Source organism: Musa acuminata, chromosome BXJ3-5 (assembly GCF_036884655.1).
Source record: "Musa acuminata AAA Group cultivar baxijiao chromosome BXJ3-5, Cavendish_Baxijiao_AAA, whole genome shotgun sequence".
In the NCBI taxonomy this organism is placed as follows: Eukaryota; Viridiplantae; Streptophyta; class Magnoliopsida; order Zingiberales; family Musaceae; genus Musa; species Musa acuminata.
In genome coordinates this window covers 2,540,002-2,563,821 of record NC_088353.1, presented here as the reverse complement: position 1 = coordinate 2,563,821, position 23,820 = coordinate 2,540,002, and the positions used below count along the sequence as shown (strand labels likewise).

Sequence of the window (23,820 nt, the reverse complement as noted above, 5' to 3'; positions counted from 1 at the left end):
TTAAGGACGAAAATATATGACTGTAAGAACAAAAAAATGAAAAATCATATTAAGCCCCTCACCACCCATCGATGCATAGTAAATTTGTAAGGAAAAACACCACATTCAAAGATGTGTCGACAGTTTCTTGTCTCGACAGTTAGTCTTCATACTAGCTGTCGATCTCATCCTCAATATTGTTCAAAAAGATCCCAGCAAGAGGCAGAATCAATGAATCAGCATAAAAGTTCTTACATACGAAAAGCGGGATTGATTGGGCTTTGGATCCCATGAGCTTTTCAGCTTCAAGATTTTATCTGCTTTCCATTGTCAACAAAAAAGAATAAATATAAATAACTTGAATTATACGAATAACAGAATACATAATTTGAGAACGATCTTCTAAAGCTTAGGACAGTCTTCAGTCAAAATAAAGAGAATCAAACAAACTCGTTAACTCTCATATTTGACTGGAAAACTAAATCTTAGTTAATAAAAAAAGAAAAAAGAAAACTAATGCATCTGACACCGGCAGGAAATGCTGTCATATCTAATTCATAGGGAAATAAGAACTAGATATGTACAGAGGGAATTTGGTCATGTTAGCATTAATACATGTCAGATATATAGATCCTTAGAATGTCTTACCCTCGATAAAAAGAATAGAGCTGGCGCTGCTTGTGGACGACGTGCCTGGAAACTACTTTATACACGATCCAGCAGTTGATGCAAACCGCATTACTTGTAGAAAATATATGGCTCGTGACTCCTGCTCAATATTCTTCGTTAATGCACTATTACTTGTGTCCCAGCAGAAAAAGGCCCCGCCACCACACCACCCCTCCCTCTTTTAAAGGCCCTTCACCTTTTAAAGGCTGCAGAATCTGTGTGAAACTCCATTTTACACAATCAATTGACTTAAGTAGCAGAGATACCACCAGCAGACTTGGTGCAAAAGTTTCGGAGGGCAAAATTGATCTGTCAGCCAGAAGAGGAAACTTTAGTATTTTGTAGTCCCAAAGTATTGCACACAATGAAATTATTAAGAAAGCATGCATAGAAAATGATGAGTTTCTAAACAAGCAGACTTGCCATAAAAAGACTACATACGCTTCCATAAAATTTATAAGAGCACATGTAGTGACACGAGGGAAGAATGTTATAGATAATGAGGATGACGAACCATCAGGCAGCGTCAGAACTTTACGACTAATTCCAAAACTTGTATGATCAAATCTCTCCTTGCTTTCATACTAGGCATACAATTTTATCCAAAGAATTTCAGTTATCACACTGTATAATCAGTTAGTTGGACATCAGAGGACCATGAATGTTTGAATGGTATTTGATCTTATTTACCCACAATCTATAGGATGTCTATTGGTTGTAAAAGCATGGTATTACAAACTGGTGAATACTGGATGATACATTGTTTCTTTTCTTGTAGTCAATCTTTTAAGTAGTGTCTTTCAGACAGTTCAAACGATGGACAGTTGGAAACAATGTCAAGAAAACTAGCGGAGTTTGATTCAGCAAATTCAAGTAGATCATGAAACGATAAGTTTGAACATAGCACCCAGCATAATAGGATGCTAGTGATTTATGATGGCTGTATAGGAATTGTCCTGTTGAAACTGAAAGTGACAGGGAATATCCAAATTATCAGTGGAAAGCAGCAGGAAAGAAAAAGATGTAATTGCTTCAAGAGTAATGGAAAACAAAATCTGAACAGACTTGAATAGCTAAAAAGTTCACATGTAGCCATCTCAAGTAGTTGACTCAACAACTTGACCAAAGTTTTGTTTCAGTGCAAGTTTATTCAGGTCAAACATGTCATGATACAGAATGTGGTTAAATTTGTCGGAAGAGGAAAGAAACTCTAATTTTAGTCCAATTGACATCTTTTCCACTAGATGATGTGGAATCTGACAATACACACAACTATACCAGCATAAACATGAAAATGTGCCTTGACAAAAACTATATAGCAGAAACAATCCATGTAATGTGGAGTCTGATGATGCAAAGAATTTTGCCAGCATAAACATGAAAATGCGCCTTCACAAAAACTATATAGCAGAAACAATCCATGTAACCACCCCCAACTCATGAAAGTCAACATGGTGTTTTCCAATTTTGCAAGCCCATTTACATTTTTCAGGTCACATGGTAATAGATAATGTACACCATTAAGAACTGTAAAGCACAACACCCCAATGGTCCAAGAGCCTATGTCTAACAATACAGCTTTCATTTGCCGTTCTATTTGTATGTTTTCTATTCTTATAACATCTTAGCAAATTGCTCATCTTCAATCTCTATGCTCATGATCAACCTTTCTAAAGAGTTTGCAGTCATTGGTTATCACAAGCTTAATGCCGATGCACTTTTCTGTTAATTCCAAATTTGATTGTAAATCTACCTTAACTCTGTGAAGAATGTTCAGCATATTCATACATATAAAAAGAAGGAACAAATGTAAGAACCCTAATATCTTCACACTATTTCCACGATCCTTCCAGGAATTTTAACATCATGAGACCTACAACAATGCTATATCCAATTAGTTTTGTCATAAACAAATCAGCACTATTTCCTTCACTTTTATTGAGTGTTTCCAAGCCTGAACTTAAGCCTTTAACCCTACGAAAGAACAGGATTCTCTTCGTTTCCAGTTCACACATCCAGAATGCAACACTTCACTATTGTATGACAAATTGAAGAATCGATTTGGAGAGCAACAATACTGCCTGGCATGGACTATCGTACTGCCTGATGTGGTATTAAGCAGGTGGTATATACTGGTCCCAAAGCTGGTTAAGGTGCGGATCAGTCCGCTCCAATTTGTCACGGGCAAATCTGTACAAAGGGTGTTCGATGTAATATTTGTGCATGTTCGTGTCTTTGGGTTTTGTTTATGCTTTGCACAACATGTAGAGGGCTTACAGTAGGTTTAATAGCACCATATTGGTCTGCTTTTATGGTCATTTTAATCCTGTAAACAGGGATTGTGTGCAGTCGTCGAACAGTGGTAAAACTGCCCAAACACATACCATCCAAATAGTCATTTTGGAGGTTTTCTAGCTCTACAGAGTGATGCAGAGTGTCAACCAATACAGCACCATAGAGCTACTTGAGTGGCACACGGCTGCATGGGCTTTTGGAGTATTGTCAAGGGCTGGTTCGTTACATTATTCTGTAGTAGTGTCATGTGGGCTCTTGTGGAGACTTTTGATCATGGTGAACCACCTTGGACCCTTTGTCACGCGACCGTTCATAGCTTACGAAATCTATATTTGTAATTTTCATTGTCTATCAAATGTTTGCTGAAATGTCTGCTTGTGGGATCCCAAGTTAAGCGCTTTCTCTGACTCGTCTTTTCTTTTGTAGATCCTTAAGGGACCATAAGACATTTCGAGAATGTTGATCCTTTACGGATGAACACGCAAGGGTACTGCATGACTTAGGCAAAACTAACTAAGTACATGACATGGTATCAGATCTGGACAAGCACATTTAGAAACACCTGGCATGTAAACGTGAGGGACCTAACGGGACTGTGTTGAGGGCAGCTAGCATGGACGACCGTTTAAGGAAAACGAACGTAAAAACATATAGAAAGAAGTCACTCAAAGGAACAAGCATCCGAGATTGGTATTCACAGAAATAGTTGACCCTTTACACGAGAGGTACCACGAGGACAAGCGAGTTAGGAAGAACATGTAGCGCATAAAGGTTATGATGGCTAAGTTCGAGCTACGACTCGATGTTGACAACCAAACTTGACGGTGCTCAAGGCAAGTGGAAGTGTTTGGCAAAGGATAAGACAGTGCAAGGAGAGATGGGTTGCTCGGCGACTGAAAAAGTTATGCAAAGCTCATAAAGGCGAGGGGAAATGCTAACTCGAAGAATTTAGTACTCATGCAAGGGCTTGTATACGGATGATGGATTGTCCGTGGCCATCCCAAAGGGACTAAAACTCAGCACCATAAAACACGAAAACTTTCTCTTCGGCATGGGAAGGATACGTCTGTAGGAGGCTAAAGTGTTATAGGTTCAGTATGTTGCTAGGTCTTAAGGGGCATAGCGAGAGCTGTATTGGTGAAGAGTCACAATCTACCAAGTGCATTCATGATGGCAGAACAGTGCATAATTTGTTCAGCAAGGCGGAGTAGTCTAAGAATACGATGGCCTCCGAAACTTCTAGAGGAAAGGATGCAAAGAGAAAAGTTGCTCCAATAGGACAAATATCTAAGAAAGATAAGTCTCAGTTCTTCAGAGGAAGAATCATGTGCAATGGGTCGTACGTGTTAAGGGGGATACCTCAAGACATCTCCATAATGATAAATAGATTTGAAGTGAGCAACGAGGAGTCGTAGCATAATCTCACATAAGATAATATGTTGGTGGCCAACATTGCGAGATCAAGTAAGGGAGTGACCCTAGACAACACCAAACGAAGGCACACTTAGAGCCAATATGGAGATCAGACTCAACGAATAGCTAACTCGTAGAATGATGGGCACTAGAACGACCATCAATTTAATACAAACTGAGGAACAGAGCAACTTGGGTGGAACTTAGTGAATTGCCCATACCGCATGAAGGGAGTCAACATAGAAGATGGAACATAGAACGGAGGCGCGAAACTTTCCTCAGACAGAGGTCAAGGACATAAACTCTTGTAGAGGTAAAAGCAAGATCATGTCATTCCAGGGTGCCTCGTTCTAATGGAGCGAATGCATCTTGGATGGTGCCAAAGTCGAAGGGAGTTTCGAGACACATGCACCTTATCTCGGCAAAGCAATTGATGAAGAGACTAAGGAGACTCAACTTGTGAACGCAAAAAGGATGCAAAAGCAGGTACTTTTAAAGAAGATACCATAGTGCCGCCATTCAAGTTACTACAAAGGAAGCTGTGAGTAGTGGAGATTATGCTAAGGCCAGGGGTCTAGGATCCAAACAATGGTGTACAAATTTCAACGAAGTCGACGGACTTCGAAAGCTGCTCGGCGACGAACTATCCTAGAGTTCGCGTTTTGTCCGTGTGTGACCCAACTCCCAAGAGTCGATGGTTGAAGATCGATTACCAAAGGAGTAAACACAATCGAAGGTAGCAGAAGCCCTACGATGTGCTGGTAAAGACCACACATGAAGAGATCGTAAACCGAGTTTATCCTATAAAGATCATCATGCAATGGAGATGTTACCAGGAGAAGACATGGTGTAGTGGATCGCGGTGGAACGGTTCGAGGCAATGCGACACAGGATGTGAGGGACATGATCATATGTAGATATGATCGGGAGCTACTAGGAGCTCCACTTTGGTAAGCAACACGATGGTAAGAATGGCTATGGATTTAAAGAGTGAATGTCATGGTACCACAAAAGGAAGGTCTTCCTTGCGTGCATCGAATTTTGCATCGGATGAAAGCCTTTGTCATTAGCATATGAGAGTTGTGTACCACTAAGAGGGATTTCGGATGAAAGCCTTGTTCTAAGTCGGGATAAAATTTTGCTCTTTTTGGTAAAACTTCTTGCATTCTTGAAGTTCAATGGCAATGAAGCAAATTACAGTAGTTAAGTCAACGTAAAGAGTGCAAATACTTCGGGTGCTTCAAAGGTGTGAGCAAAAAGCAAGCAAAGACTAGTAACCAACTTGATGCATGAAGTACAACCCTCGAGAAGGCGGGCGAAATCAAATACTTTTGCCTTCTCAACTCTTAAGAGAATGGGCAAAACCAAGTATCTCAATTCTCTTATTTATCCAATAGAGGAGCTCTGCACATGTTTAAAGATCTTTCGAAGAAACTTAGTGGAAGACAATAGTTGTCAAATCTTCACCAATAGTAATCAATTCTACCAAAAGTAGATTTTCCGCTTCATATCTCAATAGAATGTCAATCGAAAGCAAAAGTGATGCAAACCTACATGGAGGTCACAACAAAGTAGAAAAGGAATCAATTAGCAAATTTTTCAGAGAAATCACCTTAAAAACTTCAAAGTCTGCGAGGCGATATTCATTAAAGCTCCAATAGGCATCTATCCAGTTCAAGTGATGTGAGACGTTTAAGAGACTAACGCACAACAATGAAGGTTTTTTCCTTTATCTAAGGGATCCACAGGAACCAACAAAGTTCAGCACAACTCGACCGACCCCACTCCAGAGTCGGTCACTAACGAGTTGAAGCAGCATTAGTGGATCAAAGTTTGACTACTCAACAACAGTGGTGGGAAGCAACTAGAAGCTGAGAGAGGTGCGTTACAGCTAAAGTAAAAGATTGAAGATTCAGCAAAAGCGAGGAGATACAGCGTCTGCAAAGGCTTCGATGAGGACATCGAAGGAATAAGTGGGAGAGAATGTTATGAACAAATATATACAAAGGGTGTTCGTTGTAATGTTTGTGTATGTTCGTGTCTTTCAGTTTTGTTTATGCTCTATACCAAGGATTGAAATTTCGTATCATACCGGAATTTCGAGATTCGCACAGTACGATACTTACTGTATACCAAATGGTATATATATATATATAAGTTCTCTACAACATCGCCTCTCTTCTCCCAACGCGGTAGCGACGTCGTAGAGGTGACGTCACTAAAAAAAAAAAAAATTGCGATGTCACCTCGGCAACATCGCCTATATATATATATATATATATATATATATATATATATATATATATATAAGGTTTTCGCCAAGGCTTATCGATGCTGTTTTCGCTCTGTTATCATCCTAAATTGGACGATGACCGAGGGATGAAAAGTCACCGACAAATGAGGAGGAGAGCAGCGTCAATCTTCAAGTTCTCTTCTTCTCCCTTATCTTTCTTCCCCTTCTCGCTCTTCTTTCCTCTTCACCCTCATCTTTCTTCTCCCTCGGTCATCGTCCAATTTAGGATGATAACAGAGCGAAAACAGCATCGATAAGCCTCAATCGACGATACCGCTCGATAGCGAGCGATCCGTGTACCAATCTGCTAGCGGACCTGTACGTACCGTCCAATACGGGCGGTATCATTCGGTATTGCAAACTTTGCTTTACACAACATATAGAAGTCTTACAGTAAGCTTAGTAGCCCCATTTTGGTTGACTTTTATGATCGTTTTAGTCCTATAAATACAGGTTATATGCAGTCATCACGTAGAGACAATACTATCCAAAAATAAGCTATCCAAACAACCATTTTAAGGGTTTCTAGCTTTACGAAGTGGTGTGGAGTGTCAGCCAGTACAGCACCATAGAGCTACCAGGGATGCACATGGCTGGATGGGCCTTTGGGGTATTTTCTAGGACTAGTTCTCTATCTTATTCTACAATAGTGTCATTTGAGCACTTACGAGGATTTTTTATCATGGCAAGCCAGCTTGGACCCTTTGTCACGCGATCGTTTAGAGCTTGCAAAATATATGTTTGTAATTTTCATTATTTATCAAGTGATTACCAAAATGTCTACTTATGGGATCCCAAGTTAAACACTTCATCTTACTCATCTTCTCTTTTGTAGGTCTGTAGTGGATTAGTACATGGGAAATGTGAGGTGTAGCGATCGTGCCTCACCATCGCCCAATATGATTGAATTCTAACCATTATTGACCCCTACCAATCGATAATGGTCGAATTTCGACCATATTGGTATTATTTCAATTGACACCGGACCCCAGTGGTCAAATGACTATTATGAGCTGTTTTGGCCTTATAAGAGCCCTTTCCTCCCCCTCTTTCATGCACTCTCATCTTCACTATATTTTTTACTCTTTCTCACTCATTAAACTTGTTTGATCTTTCTATTAGTGATTAATGGAAATCAACCCCTTGATTTGGATAACGGAGGAATTCAAACCGAAGGTTGGATGGAATGTCTCTCCCACTGAACGTATTTAACTTCTCTCTATGTTTTCCTTATCATGTCATGTAATTAGCATAAAGAATATTGGTAACTCTTGACTGATTAGTGACTAATAATTAATGAAGCCTAATTAGAGGAATTTAAGAATAATTAGCATAGATTGACCATGTACTATCTTCTTGCATGATTTACGAGCTTATTCTATGATGTTTTATAGGCAATTAGAAGCTTATTAATGCATGTTTAGGTATCAAATTTAATTTTTATATCAATAAATTAGGATAAAACAACCCTGAAATAGGGTTTTTAATTTCAGCTGATTTTTCAGCCAGTACCAACAGGTCTAACTAGGGACCGATAGACCTGGTCGACACGAAATGATGAACCATGTCACCTAGTATGGTAGGTATGGATGGGTACTTAACGGTTTGATAGCCTAATGACACATGGAACAAGGTAAACTAGGTGGTATACAGCATGTACCACCTGAAACAGGGCCTGTAGTAGGTAGTAATTTTTTTAATTTTTTAAACTTTTTCGGAAACTCAGTACGTACCAGCATACTGATGCATAATATGCCGATACAGCTTGGACCCGTATTAGTCCAAGCCAGGTGATCATACCCTCCTTGCAATCATCAAACAAGTCTCTCACAAGTGCCATAAAAAGGCCAAACTTGAAAATTCTCTAAGTTCCTATGTCATGCAAATTAGAATAAATTTATCAAGAAATAAACAAAAGAATATCTTAAATTTGTCCAAGGACACCTCCTTGTAGTTATGAAAATCTTAAGCAACTAAAGCAAGGAAAAAATAATGCCTTAATGACAAGAAAACCTGCCAAAAGATTCATAACCATGGCTGTGAAAGTGAGACAATGGAGTTTGATGCATTTTGTCCTTTACATCCATATATAGCAGATTCAAGAACATTATAATGTTCAATCATGGAATCATATGCAGCCTGAGAAAAGACCTCCTTAGCCTGCAAGTAAAGAACGTAATAAAAGAATTGACATGACAAATAATATGGGTTGATGCAAAGAACTTCCAAGGAGAGAAGAAATTTGGGCACCAAATGTATATTTGACTAACATGAAAGATTCTTATTAGAGGAAGGTTCAAAAACAATTAAGAATGGCTATATGGATTAGGATGTGCACATTTCAATACCAAGTAGAAACCACAAAAGTTCAAATGGAATTAGATATAGATCAAATGTCAGTACAGGAACCATAATTCATGAGAACAATTTCAAAATAACAACTAGTCAGCTTACAACCCAAATTCTTGAAATTTATCAACATTTCTAATCCTTCGGTTGTTTCAGTAGGTGAATATTCTGTTAATTCTGTAAGCAAATTCTGATCTAGAAGCTATCATTTGGTGCTATAACTCAAAATATGGCATTTCAAGGAATTACACAATAAATTAATTTTGTCAAATCCAACACTATGCTATCTAAAGAATTTTTCATCATATTCCTATTATAGCGTATCTTACATTTAGAACAAGTTTTGAAACCCAAGCAATGATACTCATTTGCAACATGGGGATCAAGGGTTTGAATCATTGAAGCAACTTCACCTATAAGGGTAAGGTGCACCAATTAACTCTCTGCAGACAACTAACAGAAGCCTCATGAACTGAGTCACACTTTTTTTATTATTTCTATATTTGCAACACTTGCCCATTAGCATATATGTGCAGTCCCATTAGTTCAAGTATCTCTAGCTACTTGAACTAATTCTAGCAATTGTCTTAACACAATGTTCAATAGTTGGAAATAAATTAATGGTACATGTTTGAAGTTCAGGTAAATTATTACATAAGTCATCATCTTCAGAACTTTTTGATGAACCTCAAGTGCAAATTGTTACACATGGATATTAACTGTCCCCATGCTTGTTTTCTATAATCAATGAAAGTTTACATTGACTTAACACCTGAGAGATCTTTTTCAACAACAAACCTTAATAAATTGCACATCAATTGTAGTAGAAATCTAGCCACATCGCAATACAAATTAATATAAACTTTAGCTAATTTTATCATTAGGGGCATTGAAATTTGATATTAGAACAAGCACACAACTATATAAAAAAGAACATGTAAAATCTGTAGGATAGTAAAATACAAAGATTATCACTAACCTCATCAGGGTTCTCACAACCAGCTGTGATTTCAGCGAAGTTGATTTTTGGAGCCACGGATAACCCAATTCCATGAAAAGAAATTTTTCTTCTCTCACCAATTTGCTTTTCTACCTAAAATAAATAAATGTTAGAAGATCATGATACAGTGTGCCAAGTCTAGACCACAACTCTTAAGTAGATCATACCTCTCGTGGTGGAGGCATAACCTCATAACACAGCAATGCTAGGGGATACATGTGCCCAACTACACCAGAATGGTCCAAAAGCCTCCTCATATTGTCCATTGAAGATGCATCAAATGGTGCCTGCACTCATTATTATCAGCACAAGTGATCAATTGATGAAGAAAACAAAAACAACTGGGTCCTAAAAGGAAATATCATTCAACATCAAAAAGGGAAGAAAGATTATTAGACTATCATATAAGTTGTATGAGTCATATTAAACCTCCAGCATAGACCAAAATGAACATGCTAAACAAATTAACAATAAATATTTAATTAATCCTTGTTTTGAAGTCATTAGTCTTTCTTACAAGAAGCCTTTTTGCAGTTTGACCATGCATTAGATGGGTTTTTATGATATTCAATTCTTTGCCAAGTAACTTTTAGTCAAGTAGGACAAATATAACAACTGATACTGAGAATCTACTTGTGACCTAGTCTAGGATGAGTCAGGGATATATAACTTGAAACCCGCATGGTCATGCCTGACCTGTTGTAGCACCCCTGTAGGGATTTCTTTATTTCTAAAGGGCAGGTTGTCATCTAAAGTTTCCCAGATGCCCATATCTTGGTGGGTGAAAGACACCTCTCAAATTTGAAAAGGCTTCCACAAAGCTAGTTGTAGGAGGCTTCACATGATCCACACCTCAACAGCCTCTATGTCCCACAACAGACAAAGCTTATAGGGCAAAAAGATAGGGCATGACCATCAGATTTTCAAGAAATTGTGTCTACTTACATCATAATATAGATGAATATAAAGATTCATAATTTCTTAGAGATCTAAATGATGAATGAATCCACAATAAAATTTAAAGTGATCAATTCAAAGCGTAATTTAAACCAAGGATTGACGTAAAGCTCGAAATGGTATGATATAGTATAGGCAGTACATACCAGTCCGATAGAATACTGAAACTTGAACTGCCCTATATCAGGCGGTATATATATGGGGGGGTTGTATCAGGCGATCAGCCTGCGTAATGGGTGAAACAGCCAGAATTTGATCGATACCAGCCTGTAACAGTGGTCGGATTTCAACCAATATGGATCAACAGCTGAGATTCATCAAAATCCAATGGTCAATTTGACTGTTGGACCACTTTCAAACCCCATTTAAACCTTCACCCTCCCCCTCTTTCACTCTCACAACTTCTGAACTCTCTTTTTCACACATTCTCACTATTATTCTCGATTAAAGCTGATCTTTGGTAATTAGAGCTTCATCTTGGAGGATTAACGCATTCTAACAAGTGATTTAGAGAAGGATTACTCTAATTCAAAGGTATGTATTCTCTTACTACTTCTTGGTTAACTTCCACATGATTAGCTCCATATTAGATCCAATATATCTAGTTAATGATGATTAGGGTCAATGACATATTTTTAGTTCTAAATTAGGGGTGATTAGACATAATCGCAGCTTGTTAATCATGTGATTAGTGGCATTAATTTGAATGAGAGTACTTTTAGAGTTTTAGCTAGCTTTTGTCATGATTAGATCCATAGATCCATAATAGCACCATTACATCAACTTATCAAGTTAATGATGATTGTGGTCAATCTCTTACTTTTGGTGCCAGATTAAGGGTATTTAGACCAAGGTTTGTCGTACCGTACCGTACCATACCAGCGTTTCGACCTGGGCTTGGTACAGTACGGTACCAGTGTACTGGGCGGTACATCAGAGCGTACCGAGCGGTACATCAGGGCGTACCGAGCGGTACACCTTGGTGTACCGAACAATTTTATACTTTTTTCATACTGTAACATTAATTGAGTGATTAGTGGCATTAATTATGTTCCAGGCATCATTAGGGACATTAGTATACTTTTAGTTAGTTTTTTATATGATTAGCTCCTTATTAGTTTCATTATATTAAATCAATGATGATTAGGGTCAATCACTTACTTTTAGTTCAAATTTAGGGGTGATTAGGACTAAACGCAACTTATCAATTGAGCGATTAGTGTTCATAATTTGAAATTAGGCACAATTAGGGTCAATCGGCTTACTTTTAGTGCCATTGTAGGGGTAAGTAGGCACCCCAAATTATTTGATTTGTTTAAATCATAAAGTTTCGACACGTAATTTAACACTTCAACTCGTATCTTTGTAGATGATTCAATATCAATGGAATAACCATTCAGAACGTGTCGTAAAGCTGCTCTTCAACGTCCAAAAAAGATAAATCCACTATCCCTTCCTCGTGTTGGATAAAATTTATTGAAATTGTACCAAATTTGCATTAAGTTCTAATTAAAATGCTCTCATTTATGTTTTCTTCTATTTTCCAGGTTTTTTATATAATTTTTTAGCCTTTTTTGGATCTTTTGGCACATATCGACGTACTAACACATGGTATGCTGGTACAAACTAGTATGTACTGATCCAGCCATGGACCAACACCATCAGTCAGCACGAGACTATAGTCCTTGATTTAAACGCTAAAAATGGGCTGAATTTGCTTTAGAATTGATAGAAATATGCTGAAGATAGATAGAAATATTATGCTTTTAAGAGAAGAAAGATATACTATACTACCCATTTGAAAGCTAAAAAATTATGAAATGAATCAAAGAGCAATGGATTGAAGAGGTGAAGCACAAGTTTTCCAAGAAAACATACTGGATTCCATTCCCCTGTGAGTGGATCAGGTCGGTCCCTACCACCACTTGGTGCAATCCATATTACCTGTGATCCACTCCTATTTGGTAATTTTGAGTCAGTACACACAAAAGACAAGTAGAAAAATACAGTCAATTGGATTTTATAAGATGGACAAATAGAGATAATTATTAAATGTACCAAGCAAGATATATCTTTAAGATAAAATTCTATGCTTGAAATGTATCTCAACCTTAGAGGAAAAAGAATCTAATGACAAACTCAGTCAATGCTAAAGCTTCCAAGAAACTATCAACACATTGAGAGAAACTCAAAAGCTCTACAGATTGCATATACAGCCGTCGTGCAATTCACATTAAAATTTTAAAAAAAGCCACTGATTTAAAAGGAAAACTGATCAAAGATTAGAAGCAGTAAGAAAACAAACATCAGATCTTAATAAACAAAATTTACCTTGATGATGGAGGTGCGAATAATGAACCAAGTAACTTGCTACCAGGAACTGTATGCAGTGCACTTTGTCTATGTGTCATGAAATGCTTAAGCCCGATAGATCATTTTAAGTCAAGTACACAAGTCTATCTTTTCTTTCCTGATGTCATACAGATAAGATACCAACCACATTGTTTACCAATTCTTTTAACAGATTATTCTCCACAACCTTTTAATAAAATCAAACTCTCATATTTGTCTCACAAACATATTAATTATGGTACCAAAAGGTCCAAAACTCTACTTTTTAATTGGTCATTCTTATAATGTTCTGGCATATATATTCAAACCAGAAGTAACAAACTATGAAGCCAGAGAAAACATGAAAATACAGGTACAAGATATGGGCATGGGAAAATGGCAACTTTTGAAAATTTATCATACAACACTCCAATAATTTGTTAAAAATAAATCACATAAGCTTATGTACATGCATACAACTTATTATTCTTATTTTAGCTTAGAATATGGTCAATGAGGTATATAAAAATGTGACATCAAGTAATACTAACTATTTTTTGGTGAAATCAATTAATTCAATAAATTACCATAGGTTGTTACTACATTGGTTTGGGAAAGGCTGTTGCCAGTGGCACACCAACCCTGCTATATAAGAGATATTGGGTTTGATTATATTAATGAGCCTAATGGGATGCAAGCGACTCATGAGGTGTCAGAAGTATAAAGACCACCTCTAATCTATCCTTATCTTTATCCAAAAGAAATAATGCTAGTAAAATGTTTCAACTTATTATAGCATGAACTCAACCATGCATGACATTTAGAGCAGCGTGTAGCACGACCCCTTGGAAAAACATTAATCTTTATCCATCATAAAATTGACAGGAAGTAAATGCATTTACTACCTGTTTCATGACAGGAAATAAACTTTTGGGTGCCTAAATAGCCATGCCATATTATCCTATACATGTGATTTCGTCAATTAATTAAGGAAAAGAATGGGAAAGTGAGACACTAAGGAGGGCATCTCTCTCATTCTTTTTCAAAGATATCTCAGAAACTCATTCTAGGATTAATGGCTTAATAAGGTGTTCTGTAGTTCATACACTCAGATCTCTGTAACCTGCAAATCTTTCCACTGAAGATACCGATATGTCGGCAGGCCTCCTATGAGGCCCATGTATATTTTCATCCAATAAAACCATTACATTCCTTTATGTCTTTGCCTAGTTGCAATCAAGAGGAACAGCTCATGCACACTAAGTTGACCAGTTGCAGCGTGCTGACATTTTCTTTGCTGCCATTGAACTTGATAGTCTCTGAAACAAGCAAAAATATGTAATAGATCTGAGGAGATCACACATCAGATTGTCAAACCAGAAGTGTCTATTAAATCAAGTAATCAAAATTTTAGGTGTCTACCAAAGACCTATTTCATATTTCAAAATATACGTGATGCAGAATTATGAAACAGGATACCCAATAACATTATCAATCATCACCAATATCATCAGTATTATGAAATGAAACAAGAAATTGGTGGATAATTCCTAATGTCTAACTTGTTCATTACCATCTTCATAACACTTGCAAATTTAGGCTGCATTCATTTCAAGTACTCTTTTATGGAGCTAGCATCTGCATGAGTTGCTTAATAAAAAGAAAGAAGCCCAACATGCAAAAGAAGGCCACATTTTGAGAACACTTAATAAGGAGAATCTTTGAAATCTTTTATTACCAAAGAATCATATATTTCGCTTCTTGTAAAGTGCATCAAAACACAAGCAAACCTCAAAAGCAAAGCCATTTCCTTTAAGCTTCGAGTATTTGCTCTCCTTTTCATTTCAATAAGCTCAGGAACATCATGCATATGCTTCTTTGAGTATACACAAATAAGATTTCTGGCAGACAAGCAATAAATGAGTAACTCAAGTAACATTAAGAATGTTTTACAAATATTTAGTGGTGTTGAATCATAAAAGAAATCACAAGGACCTTCCCATGCTGAAGGGCTTGCAAAGTGGATCTGTAACCACCCTATCTCCTGCCACAAACGCCTGAGGTATAAAATAGAACACTTTAATAGAACTGAAAATACTTGCAACAAACAATTGGCACTATCATTAGCTTACCATTTTCTCAGCAAAATATAAATTTGTTCTTTCAAGCAACAGTGAAATGAGCGCTGGATCTGCTTCTGTCTGATGGTTAGAGAACAAAATGATGTTATGGCCCTACATAATTCAGAAGATACTTATTGATCGAATATCAAGATACCAGACAAGAAACATCTTAGAAGGAATGCCCAGAAAGTAAAAAAGGACCACTAGACCCAAAGCCAGTTTATCAGAATCAACAGCTCATAGCAACACTAAAGAAATGGTTGTCTATTAAAGAATCTAACCGTTGGGCAGAAATAAATGATTTGGTCATTACAGTGAAAGCAACAATTAATAGACAAATACCACTAGTAATAAAATGTATTTGCCAAACATTCTACCACAGTCCCAGCAGGAAATTAACAAAGCAATGTCATGGTCATACATATTTCTGAAGATATTTATTGATCGAATATCAAGATATCAGAGCTGACTTCCAAAGGTTTAAATTGTGATTAAATTATTTTGTTTAGACTATAGTCCATAAGCTAAGTTTTGAATTAATGATATCAAGTAATAGCTAAGTTACATGTGCTTAAGCATACTTGGAAGCGACTTATACTTACTTGGATGTGACTTGCAAAGGTTTGATGATAAATGACCACTATAAATTATTTTCTCTTGTAAAAAACAAATTTTGAATTAATAGTGTGTGATTTTCAAATACACAACCTAATTTGCATTTAAATTGTGGTAAGATGATGACTTATAGATATTCAAAATTTTGATAAGGATTCAAAGAAATTATTGGAGACACAAGGCCCTCTTGAAACTGATCTTTCACATCCATCACAAATCATGTTACCATGCACATGTCAGAAAGACAAAGGAACAACAAAGTAAGTGTTTCATAATATATCTAACATAAGGTGAGTAGCTGTAATTCAAAATGGACCAAGCGCTGCAATAAACCTAGATATACATAATAAAAGCAACACCAAGTAATTGTTTCATACTTTATAGCAAGGATCGTAATTTCATACAACACCGGAGTTTTGAGCGTAGCTCAGTACGGTATAGTACAGGTGTACCGCTCGGTATATATACATGTATATATACATATATATATATATAAGTTAAAAAAAAGGCGATGTCACCTCCTTTTTCTGCCCACGTGGGGAGAAGAAACCGAGGTTTCCTTCTCCCCGCACAAAAAAGGGCAACGAGGCGACGTCGTGGCCTTGTCGCCTCATTTCTTCTGCCCGCGTGGGGAGAAGAAACGTCCCCGCAACGATGCTGAATCTCGGATTTTGATGATGAAATCAATTGATGAAGTTATGATCTAATGAGCATTTGAATGATGCAGGACTAACTTCGATCATGGAAAGACAAATCGATTAAAACAGGAAGAATCAGACGTTGTGCCGAAGAGCATCATGTCAGAAGATTAAGCGTCGGGTCGGAGGATTGGTCGACGTGCTGGAAGATAGACTTTGTGCCATGAGTTTGAGCATCGGGCCAAAAGGATCGGACATTGCGTTATGAAGATTGGATGTTGCAAAAGGCTAACATGCCAATGGATCGGGCAACACGCCGAAAGAGAGGACGATGCGCCGAAGGATCGGACGAAGCACCGGATGAACCAATGACATGTCGGACAACATAGGATTCATGTTTGTAATCGTGTGTCTTGATCGAAGTAGTTTAGGTTGTGAGTTGGTTTTGAGTGTAATCATACCAACTCAATTAAGGGCTCATTGGGCCTAAATCAGAGCTGATTTGGGTCGAATGGAAGCCCATTCAATGGCCCACAATTGGGTCAGGCGGTGGCACCGCTAGACCAAGCGGTGGAACCACTTATGAGCTGGAACGTACGAAGTGTACGTTTTCCGGAAGACCCGACGGTGGTACCGCCAATGTCAAGCAGTGATACCGCCCAGTGCAGGAGGTGGCACCGCCAGTACCCCGAAAACCCAAAGATTTAAATTTTTTGCTTCATTTTTTAAGTCATTTGGGATCTATAAATACCCCAGTTATTCTTGCTTGGGTTAGCAAGAAAAAGAGTAGAAAGGGGAAAGAATTCTTGAGGAAAAAAGAATTGTAATCTCTCTTAAATTATTCAATCTCTTCCTCCTAGAGTTAGAAGTCTTCTAAGGGAGGAGTGAGATCTAATTGTAAAAGAGATGTGTGAAGGTTCACTCCTGAGTCTATGAAAAGATAAAAGAGTTGTAACAAGGGTAGTTGATCTTCGCCCGTTGAAAGAAGATCGTTAGTGAAAGTCGGTGGCCTCAACGAAAGTGGAATCGGGAGTGGACATAGGTCGCAACGATCGAACCACTATAAATTTGGTGTGCATTTCCTTTATGCTCTTCATTGCTATTGCTTTCTAATTTAATTGCTTATTACACTTATACTCTTAGTCAAGCACACTTTCGATATCAGTTTTCATCGAACGAATTTTCAAAATCATAACTTTACGAAAGCACTAATTCACACCCCCCCCCCCCCCTTCTTAGTGTCGTTACAATCCTAACAAACAACGCTCCGTTTGTTCTCCCCACGATGTCGCCAAGGCTTCTTCTCCCCGCGCGGATGAGGAGAAGTCACTAACAACGCCGAGGCCTCGTCGCCTTAGACGAGGAGGTGGCGACATCTCATTTGCAACGTCCAACGAGGGAGAGCGACAACAGATCGGGATCGTCGAGGGAGAGTGGCACCGGATCTCCAAGATCTCCCTTCTCTTCTCCCTCTTCTTTCTTCTCCATCAGCTCTCCCTCAACTAATACCACCCGATAGCGGGCGACGACGATCGAAATAGATCATCACCGACCGATTTAGGGTGGTAACGGGGCGAAAGCAGCCCCAATCAACGGTAGCGGGAGGTCCGCGTACCGATCTGCTGGCGAACCAGTACGTACCGCTCGGTACGGGCGGTATTATTCGAAATTAAAATCCTTGCTTTATAGTATAGATAGCATGAAGCATGTAGATGTAATTGACAAATATATGCCTAAAAGCTATACATAATATTAACCAATGTGATAAGACATACAAATATATGATAAATATTTGGTGCATAGGTGTAATTGACATATAAATGACAATTCTGTCAGGATTTTCTCCAATTCAAGAATAACAATCAGCCTCCTAAACAAGAATATGAGAGAGAAAAAGAGAAATTACTACTAATCAACCACTTCTTTGTCACATAAAATATATAACCAATCTCAAGTGTGACATTTAGGTCTTACAAGCTCAAAGATATTGGAGTTTTCAGGAGAAAATATTATCATCCACAAATTCCTATGCAAAAAAGACTTCAGAATAAACAGACAAAGAATCAATTCATGTTTCTTCCAAGAATAAAACATTGTATGGTACCAAAAGCCTACATGATTAGCCATTACATATGATAAGACAAACAAAACTAAAATAGAAAGTATAGTAAAATTGTAAATACATAAAAAAATTTAGCCAGGAAACAACAATAGTTGATCATTAACAATAATAAATAGTCAATGATGCTCACATACCCGCTTAAGCTTCTCTTCCATGTCAAAGAAAAGGGAGAGGTTGCCAATATATGATGTTCTGAGGATTAGAAAGAAAAGATAAATTTCATCAAGCTATTGAAAAAGGAATGCAGTCGCACCACCAGAAGTTAGTCGAGAAAAATTGAATATTTGATTCACATGATTCTCAAGTTTCCAATCATGCTTGCCATTACGAAGAAATAATCACCTTTTGGCACTTAAAGCTGTATAACCAACATCAATAGTTATATTCAAATTTAGTGATAACAAAAGACTATGATAACTGTTGCTTTAGATGATGAAACATCAAAAGTTATCTGAATCACTAATATAATTGGTGCTGATATCCTTTGCCAAGTGTCAGGCAACAAATGGACCTGATGGCAAAAAGATCAAGGTAATTGAAAAGATTCAACAATGTTGATTACTCAGTGAAAAGAACATTCAATCAGTGAAAAAAAAATACTCAGCAAATTTTAATAAGAGAACATGCAGACAATGACAAACAACTGTCAGAAAACAGGACCACAAACACCATTCTTGCACCAACGCTGCTTTACCCTTCAGAAACAGGAACAGCTTAAGTATCTTATTCATGCCTAATACAAAATTAGCCAAGGCCTCAACAATAGATATTAAAAGTATATCATGCAATAATAAATTAAGTGAGACAGATACTCCCACACTAGATAGACATAAGTTGCATCTTAAAAGACAAAGCAATACTGATCTTGAACCTAATCAACTTGTCCGTGTAAATCCTTTCCAAGGAAAACCTAGTTCAAACCTGCATCAAACTTAAACTAAAATATAGAAGCTTACATCAATATCTTTTTTAATTATTGCCTAGTTTCCCAATTATACCTACAAGATACTCTCTGCTGCAGCCAACATAAAAATAAATAGGTTTGAACCAAGCAAATGAAGATGCTACAGACTTTCAAAACTGTAAGGATTAAAATCTCATACACTAGAATTGCCCTTTATTCCTTGTCACATTAAATAAGGTTGACATTAATAGCAAAATAACACACTCATATATGTATGTGCAGCTTGTATCCCTTCTAAATAATATCTTGAAGAAAACATAAACTACCATGAAGTTGACACTTGTTTCCCATCTAAATAATTTCTAAATAATATGTTGAAGATGACACTAGTGGAATACTACGAGATAAAACATAAACTAAATGAGAAGGCATAATTAACTACCATAAGTGTTTCTTACAGACAAACTAACAAGCAAAAACCTGTCCTCCAACTAAACCTACATTATATATGTTTTACATGAAAGATGATAATTTTGATGCCCAAATAAATACTAAACAAAGACTCATTGAGTAATATTGACCCCACAATCCAATCATAGACTAAGAACACAAGATTAATAAATTAATATAGCTTAGTGAACTAAACAAATTCACCAATCCCAATCAAGATCAGTGTTTTCAATAGGTACTCGAGCGAGGCGTGGTGAGGAGCGAGCACCTCGAAATAGGTCGAGGCAAGTCATTTCAAAGAGGCATGACTCGAGCACGCGCCTAAGCCCAGGCACTGGGTGACTCAAGTGTGCACTATTCGATTCTGAGAGTCTAGGTTCAATCAATTTGAATTAGTTGGCTCAGCCAAACCAACTAATTCAACAACTAACTCCTCCCCCTCCACTTGATCCAATGAAGGAACCCTACACTATCACAGTGTATATCACTATCGTTGGTTGCCCTATTCCTTCATAACCGTGACCTTCCTCTACCCTATGTCATTGGTTGTCATCTTCCTTTGGCTTACATCGTTGAACGTGTTGCTTCTTCGCCCTACATCGCCGTGTGCAACGTCTTCCTTTAGCTTACGTCATCGACCATGAGCCTCCTCTGCCCTGTGCCGATGCGACTTCCTTCAGCTTACATCGTCGACCACAAGCCTCTTCCACCCTACGTCATCGTGTGCAGTTTCATTTCTCCACTGTATGCTGCTTATGTCGTAGACCAACTTTGTTCCATTGCTAGTAGCCACCTTCCTTAGCCCTAAGAACCACCGTAGTCACGTGAACCCTTCCAGAGTCGGATAACCCAACATTACTCCATCGTGCATTGCTGCCTTCCTTGATGCCATGCTCCATAGACTTTCGCCAATTGGTTACTTCTCCATCTCCTCATCTTTCTTAGTTTATGCATTCGTTAAATGATCTCCAAGTTCTTACACCATCTTGAGCACTTCGTTTAATGATCTCCTACTTAACTTTGTTAAATTGTTAGGAACTTATGAACAATGTTAGGTGGGTACACTGTTAGGAGTTAGGACATAACAATAGATTGTTAGGTAGATAAGAGGAAACACTGCAACTTTGATGAACAAGAGGAATATAAATCAGCTAAAGAGGAAGATGATGATAAGTTTAAGAACGATGAAATTGATATTGATGATCATTGAAGTTAATCTCATTTTATTTTGTCATTTTTTTATTATATTTGGACAATGCAATTAGTATTTTAAATGAATGCAATTTGATGTGTTATTTTTTTTATTTTTGTGATCATATTTATCAATCATGATATATATTTTTTAAATTTTAATATTAAGGAGCACCTAATTTCGCTCGAGCAAGCGCCTAGAGCTTTTGAAAACCCTGATTAGGATATAATTTTGAGCAAATGTTCAAAAACACATGGGGCATTTAACATACCTCATGTGAAAGAGAAGATTGAATAGAAGATAAGCAAAATGAATCTTAAAGCACCTGAAATCTATCAATGGCCGGAGATAATTTTGACCAAACATGTAGTAGTCAAAAGGCTCTCGTATTGCCTTATGACAAGGCAAAAAGCTAAAAGGATCCTGCAAGATATACAGAGCTATCAAACTATTTATGAAGAACATTAACAACATACATATTTTAAATAACAGTCTAAGAACAATAAAGGTGCATGCCAAGACCTCAACATCCAAAAGAACACGATCAAATGCAACAGCCATATTGGAAAGTATGATCTCCTTTGCACTTGGATCTCCACTTTGCATGACCTGAAATTAAAAATTCACACATTTTCATGTAGTTTCCTTTCTGAGACGTTGGGCAGTGTACCAACCAAGAACATAGGGAAAAAAACACATTATTCCTATGAACAGCAACAAAATGAAAAAGAACAGTCATCAACTCATTTATATATAATTATCCAACTTGTTCAACTACAATTACTCCAAAATGAGAGTCCTCTGCCTTTCAGAGGAATTTCTCTATTTTAGAGATGAACTTACAGCATTCCGGTAATTATAATAGAGTTCTTCCAGTCTAGTCGCAATTTCTGAAGAAAGTTTTCCAGCTTCAACTTCCCTCCTTATACAAAAAAGCAGCTCTGCAGATAAAATTGGATGAAAAAAAACAAAGTCAAGATAATACTTCTTGTGCTCCTTTTGAGCAGATCATTGACATCATACCATGGGGTAACACAAACGTAGACCAAAAAATGTCGGCCATTGCTGGGTTAAATGTTTGCTGAATTTAAAGCTTCCACTAAGCAGAGACAAATTTTCATGTCAATTACTTAGTAAAAGAATGTGACAAACAATTTTTTTAACATAATAACAGGCTAGAGATGCAACTTAACTAGGCATCTTTTTGTCCATGGGCAATTGAATAAAATCCTCAAAGTAACTTTGTCAAATCCGCAAGGATGTAAATTTGGCATGCTACAGGTGGTATTCCGAGAAGTGCTTGCTGCCTATGGTACACTGAAAGAAAGGTGAGAAGGTACGAAACTTACTCTTGATTTGGGAAGTTTATACCATCATGCATATCATATCACCAAAAGCGTAAGATGGACAATGTGTAGTACCAAATTGTGCCAACCAAAATATAACGCGGAGAAATGGTATTGTTGGACAAAAATAGCAAACATAGTATTACCGTAAGATCACCTAAGAATCTTTAAAGCTTCTCAAATGTAATGTCGAAACACGAACAACCAAAGCAAACGTCAGGTCGCACCTTCTCCATTCCGTGCCCTAAGAAAACACCTGGAATAGCCAACCTCCTCCTCCGCCCCCATATCCCAGGCAAGAACCGCCCTTCTGGTCACGCTCCCGCAACCCCTCCCAACCGGCCGAACCACCGCGCTAGCCTTCGGGCCACGGATCTCCCGCTCCCGTCTTGACGGATCCGAACAATTCAACCAAATGCTGCTCCCCGAACTCGAATCACCAGCAGAACGACGAGCAATCGGCAGTCTACATCCCGCGGAACATCCAATAGTCCGGGGGAGAGCGGAAAACATCGTGACTACAGCCGTCGTCGTCCAATAGCTCGATGAAGCAACAGAAGAAATCATCTACGGTCAGAAAAATTGCTTCGAAGCCTCCTCCGAGCTCGCAGCCGATCCCTCTAGCTTTCTCTTCGCGGAGCGTTCAGTGAAGGAGAGAAGTAAGGGGGGAGAACGGAGAGATTAGAACGAACGGAGCCCTTTATAGTCGGGCTAACGAGTGTATTTATTCGTCGATCGCGAGTAGGGATTTAAATAGTATTCAAAAAACGAAAACTAATTTGCAAGGAGGAGCGAACTAGAGCGCCTGGCCGTTGACGAAATTTCCTTTTCCTCATCAGTTCAAGCTGCCCAAAAATCTACCCGCCTTGCAACTGGCCAGAAAAAAGACGGGGAACTCGTGCAACATCACCTCGTAGTGGGTTTTGCTTGAACTGCTGTGCAATGCTCCGGACCGTCTGATCATTTGATTAAGTTGGAATTGGTGGCATATAAAAACAAACGTAAATAAAAATATTGCTGCCAACTACTGAAAAAATATATTAGAAATAAAAATAAAAAATAATGATGCCAAAGTGACAAATGGTTTGGTGAACGAATACGAATTAAGAAAGCATTTTTTTATCATCAGAATTGTTGCGTCGAA

The 23,820-nt window shown here is 37.8% G+C and overlaps 1 protein-coding gene across 7 annotated transcripts; it reads right to left on the bottom strand.

Annotated features, from left to right (window-relative positions):
* Positions 1–73: 73 nt before the first annotated feature.
* Positions 74–23,499, bottom strand: LOC103983839 (glycerol-3-phosphate acyltransferase, chloroplastic-like). Of its 7 annotated transcripts, XM_065150268.1 has the most exons (15): positions 22,904–23,042; positions 22,524–22,647; positions 22,354–22,429; positions 22,174–22,271; positions 21,853–21,939; positions 21,656–21,753; positions 18,919–18,976; positions 15,419–15,520; positions 15,282–15,343; positions 15,077–15,187; positions 12,834–12,912; positions 10,166–10,285; positions 9,978–10,091; positions 8,663–8,809; positions 324–957 (listed from the first exon to the last, which is right to left on the bottom strand). In XM_065150268.1, the coding sequence occupies exons 3-14, from the start codon at positions 22,391–22,393 to the stop codon at positions 8,675–8,677; spliced, it is 1,104 nt and encodes a 367-aa protein (XP_065006340.1). In that variant the 5' UTR covers positions 22,394–22,429; positions 22,524–22,647; positions 22,904–23,042; the 3' UTR covers positions 324–957; positions 8,663–8,674. The 7 variants fall into 7 exon arrangements, 6 of the variants coding, with proteins under 6 accessions (XP_065006340.1, XP_009399421.2, XP_065006337.1 ...); XR_010496335.1 differs by lacking the exons at positions 22,354–22,429; positions 22,524–22,647 and adding an exon at positions 74–296 and having other exon boundaries at positions 628–957; positions 22,904–23,499; XM_009401146.3 differs by lacking the exons at positions 22,354–22,429; positions 22,524–22,647 and having other exon boundaries at positions 22,904–23,499.
* Between the last annotated feature and the right edge of the window lie 321 nt (positions 23,500–23,820).

What these genes read in the sequence shown, in the direction of transcription:
- LOC103983839 (XM_009401146.3), bottom strand. Translation starts at nt 23,243, where the DNA reads ATGATTTCTTCTGTTGCTTCATCGAGCTATTGGACGACGACGGCTGTA. An exon ending in TAGGGCACGGAATGGAGAAG is followed by an intron (nt 22,272 to 22,903) that starts GTGCGACCTGAC and finishes TTTTATCTGCAG; the next exon opens with AGCTGCTTTTTTGTATAAGG. An exon ending in GAAATGGCTTTGCTTTTGAG is followed by an intron (nt 12,913 to 15,076) that starts GTTTGCTTGTGT and finishes ATTACCAAATAG; the next exon opens with GAGTGGATCACAGGTAATAT.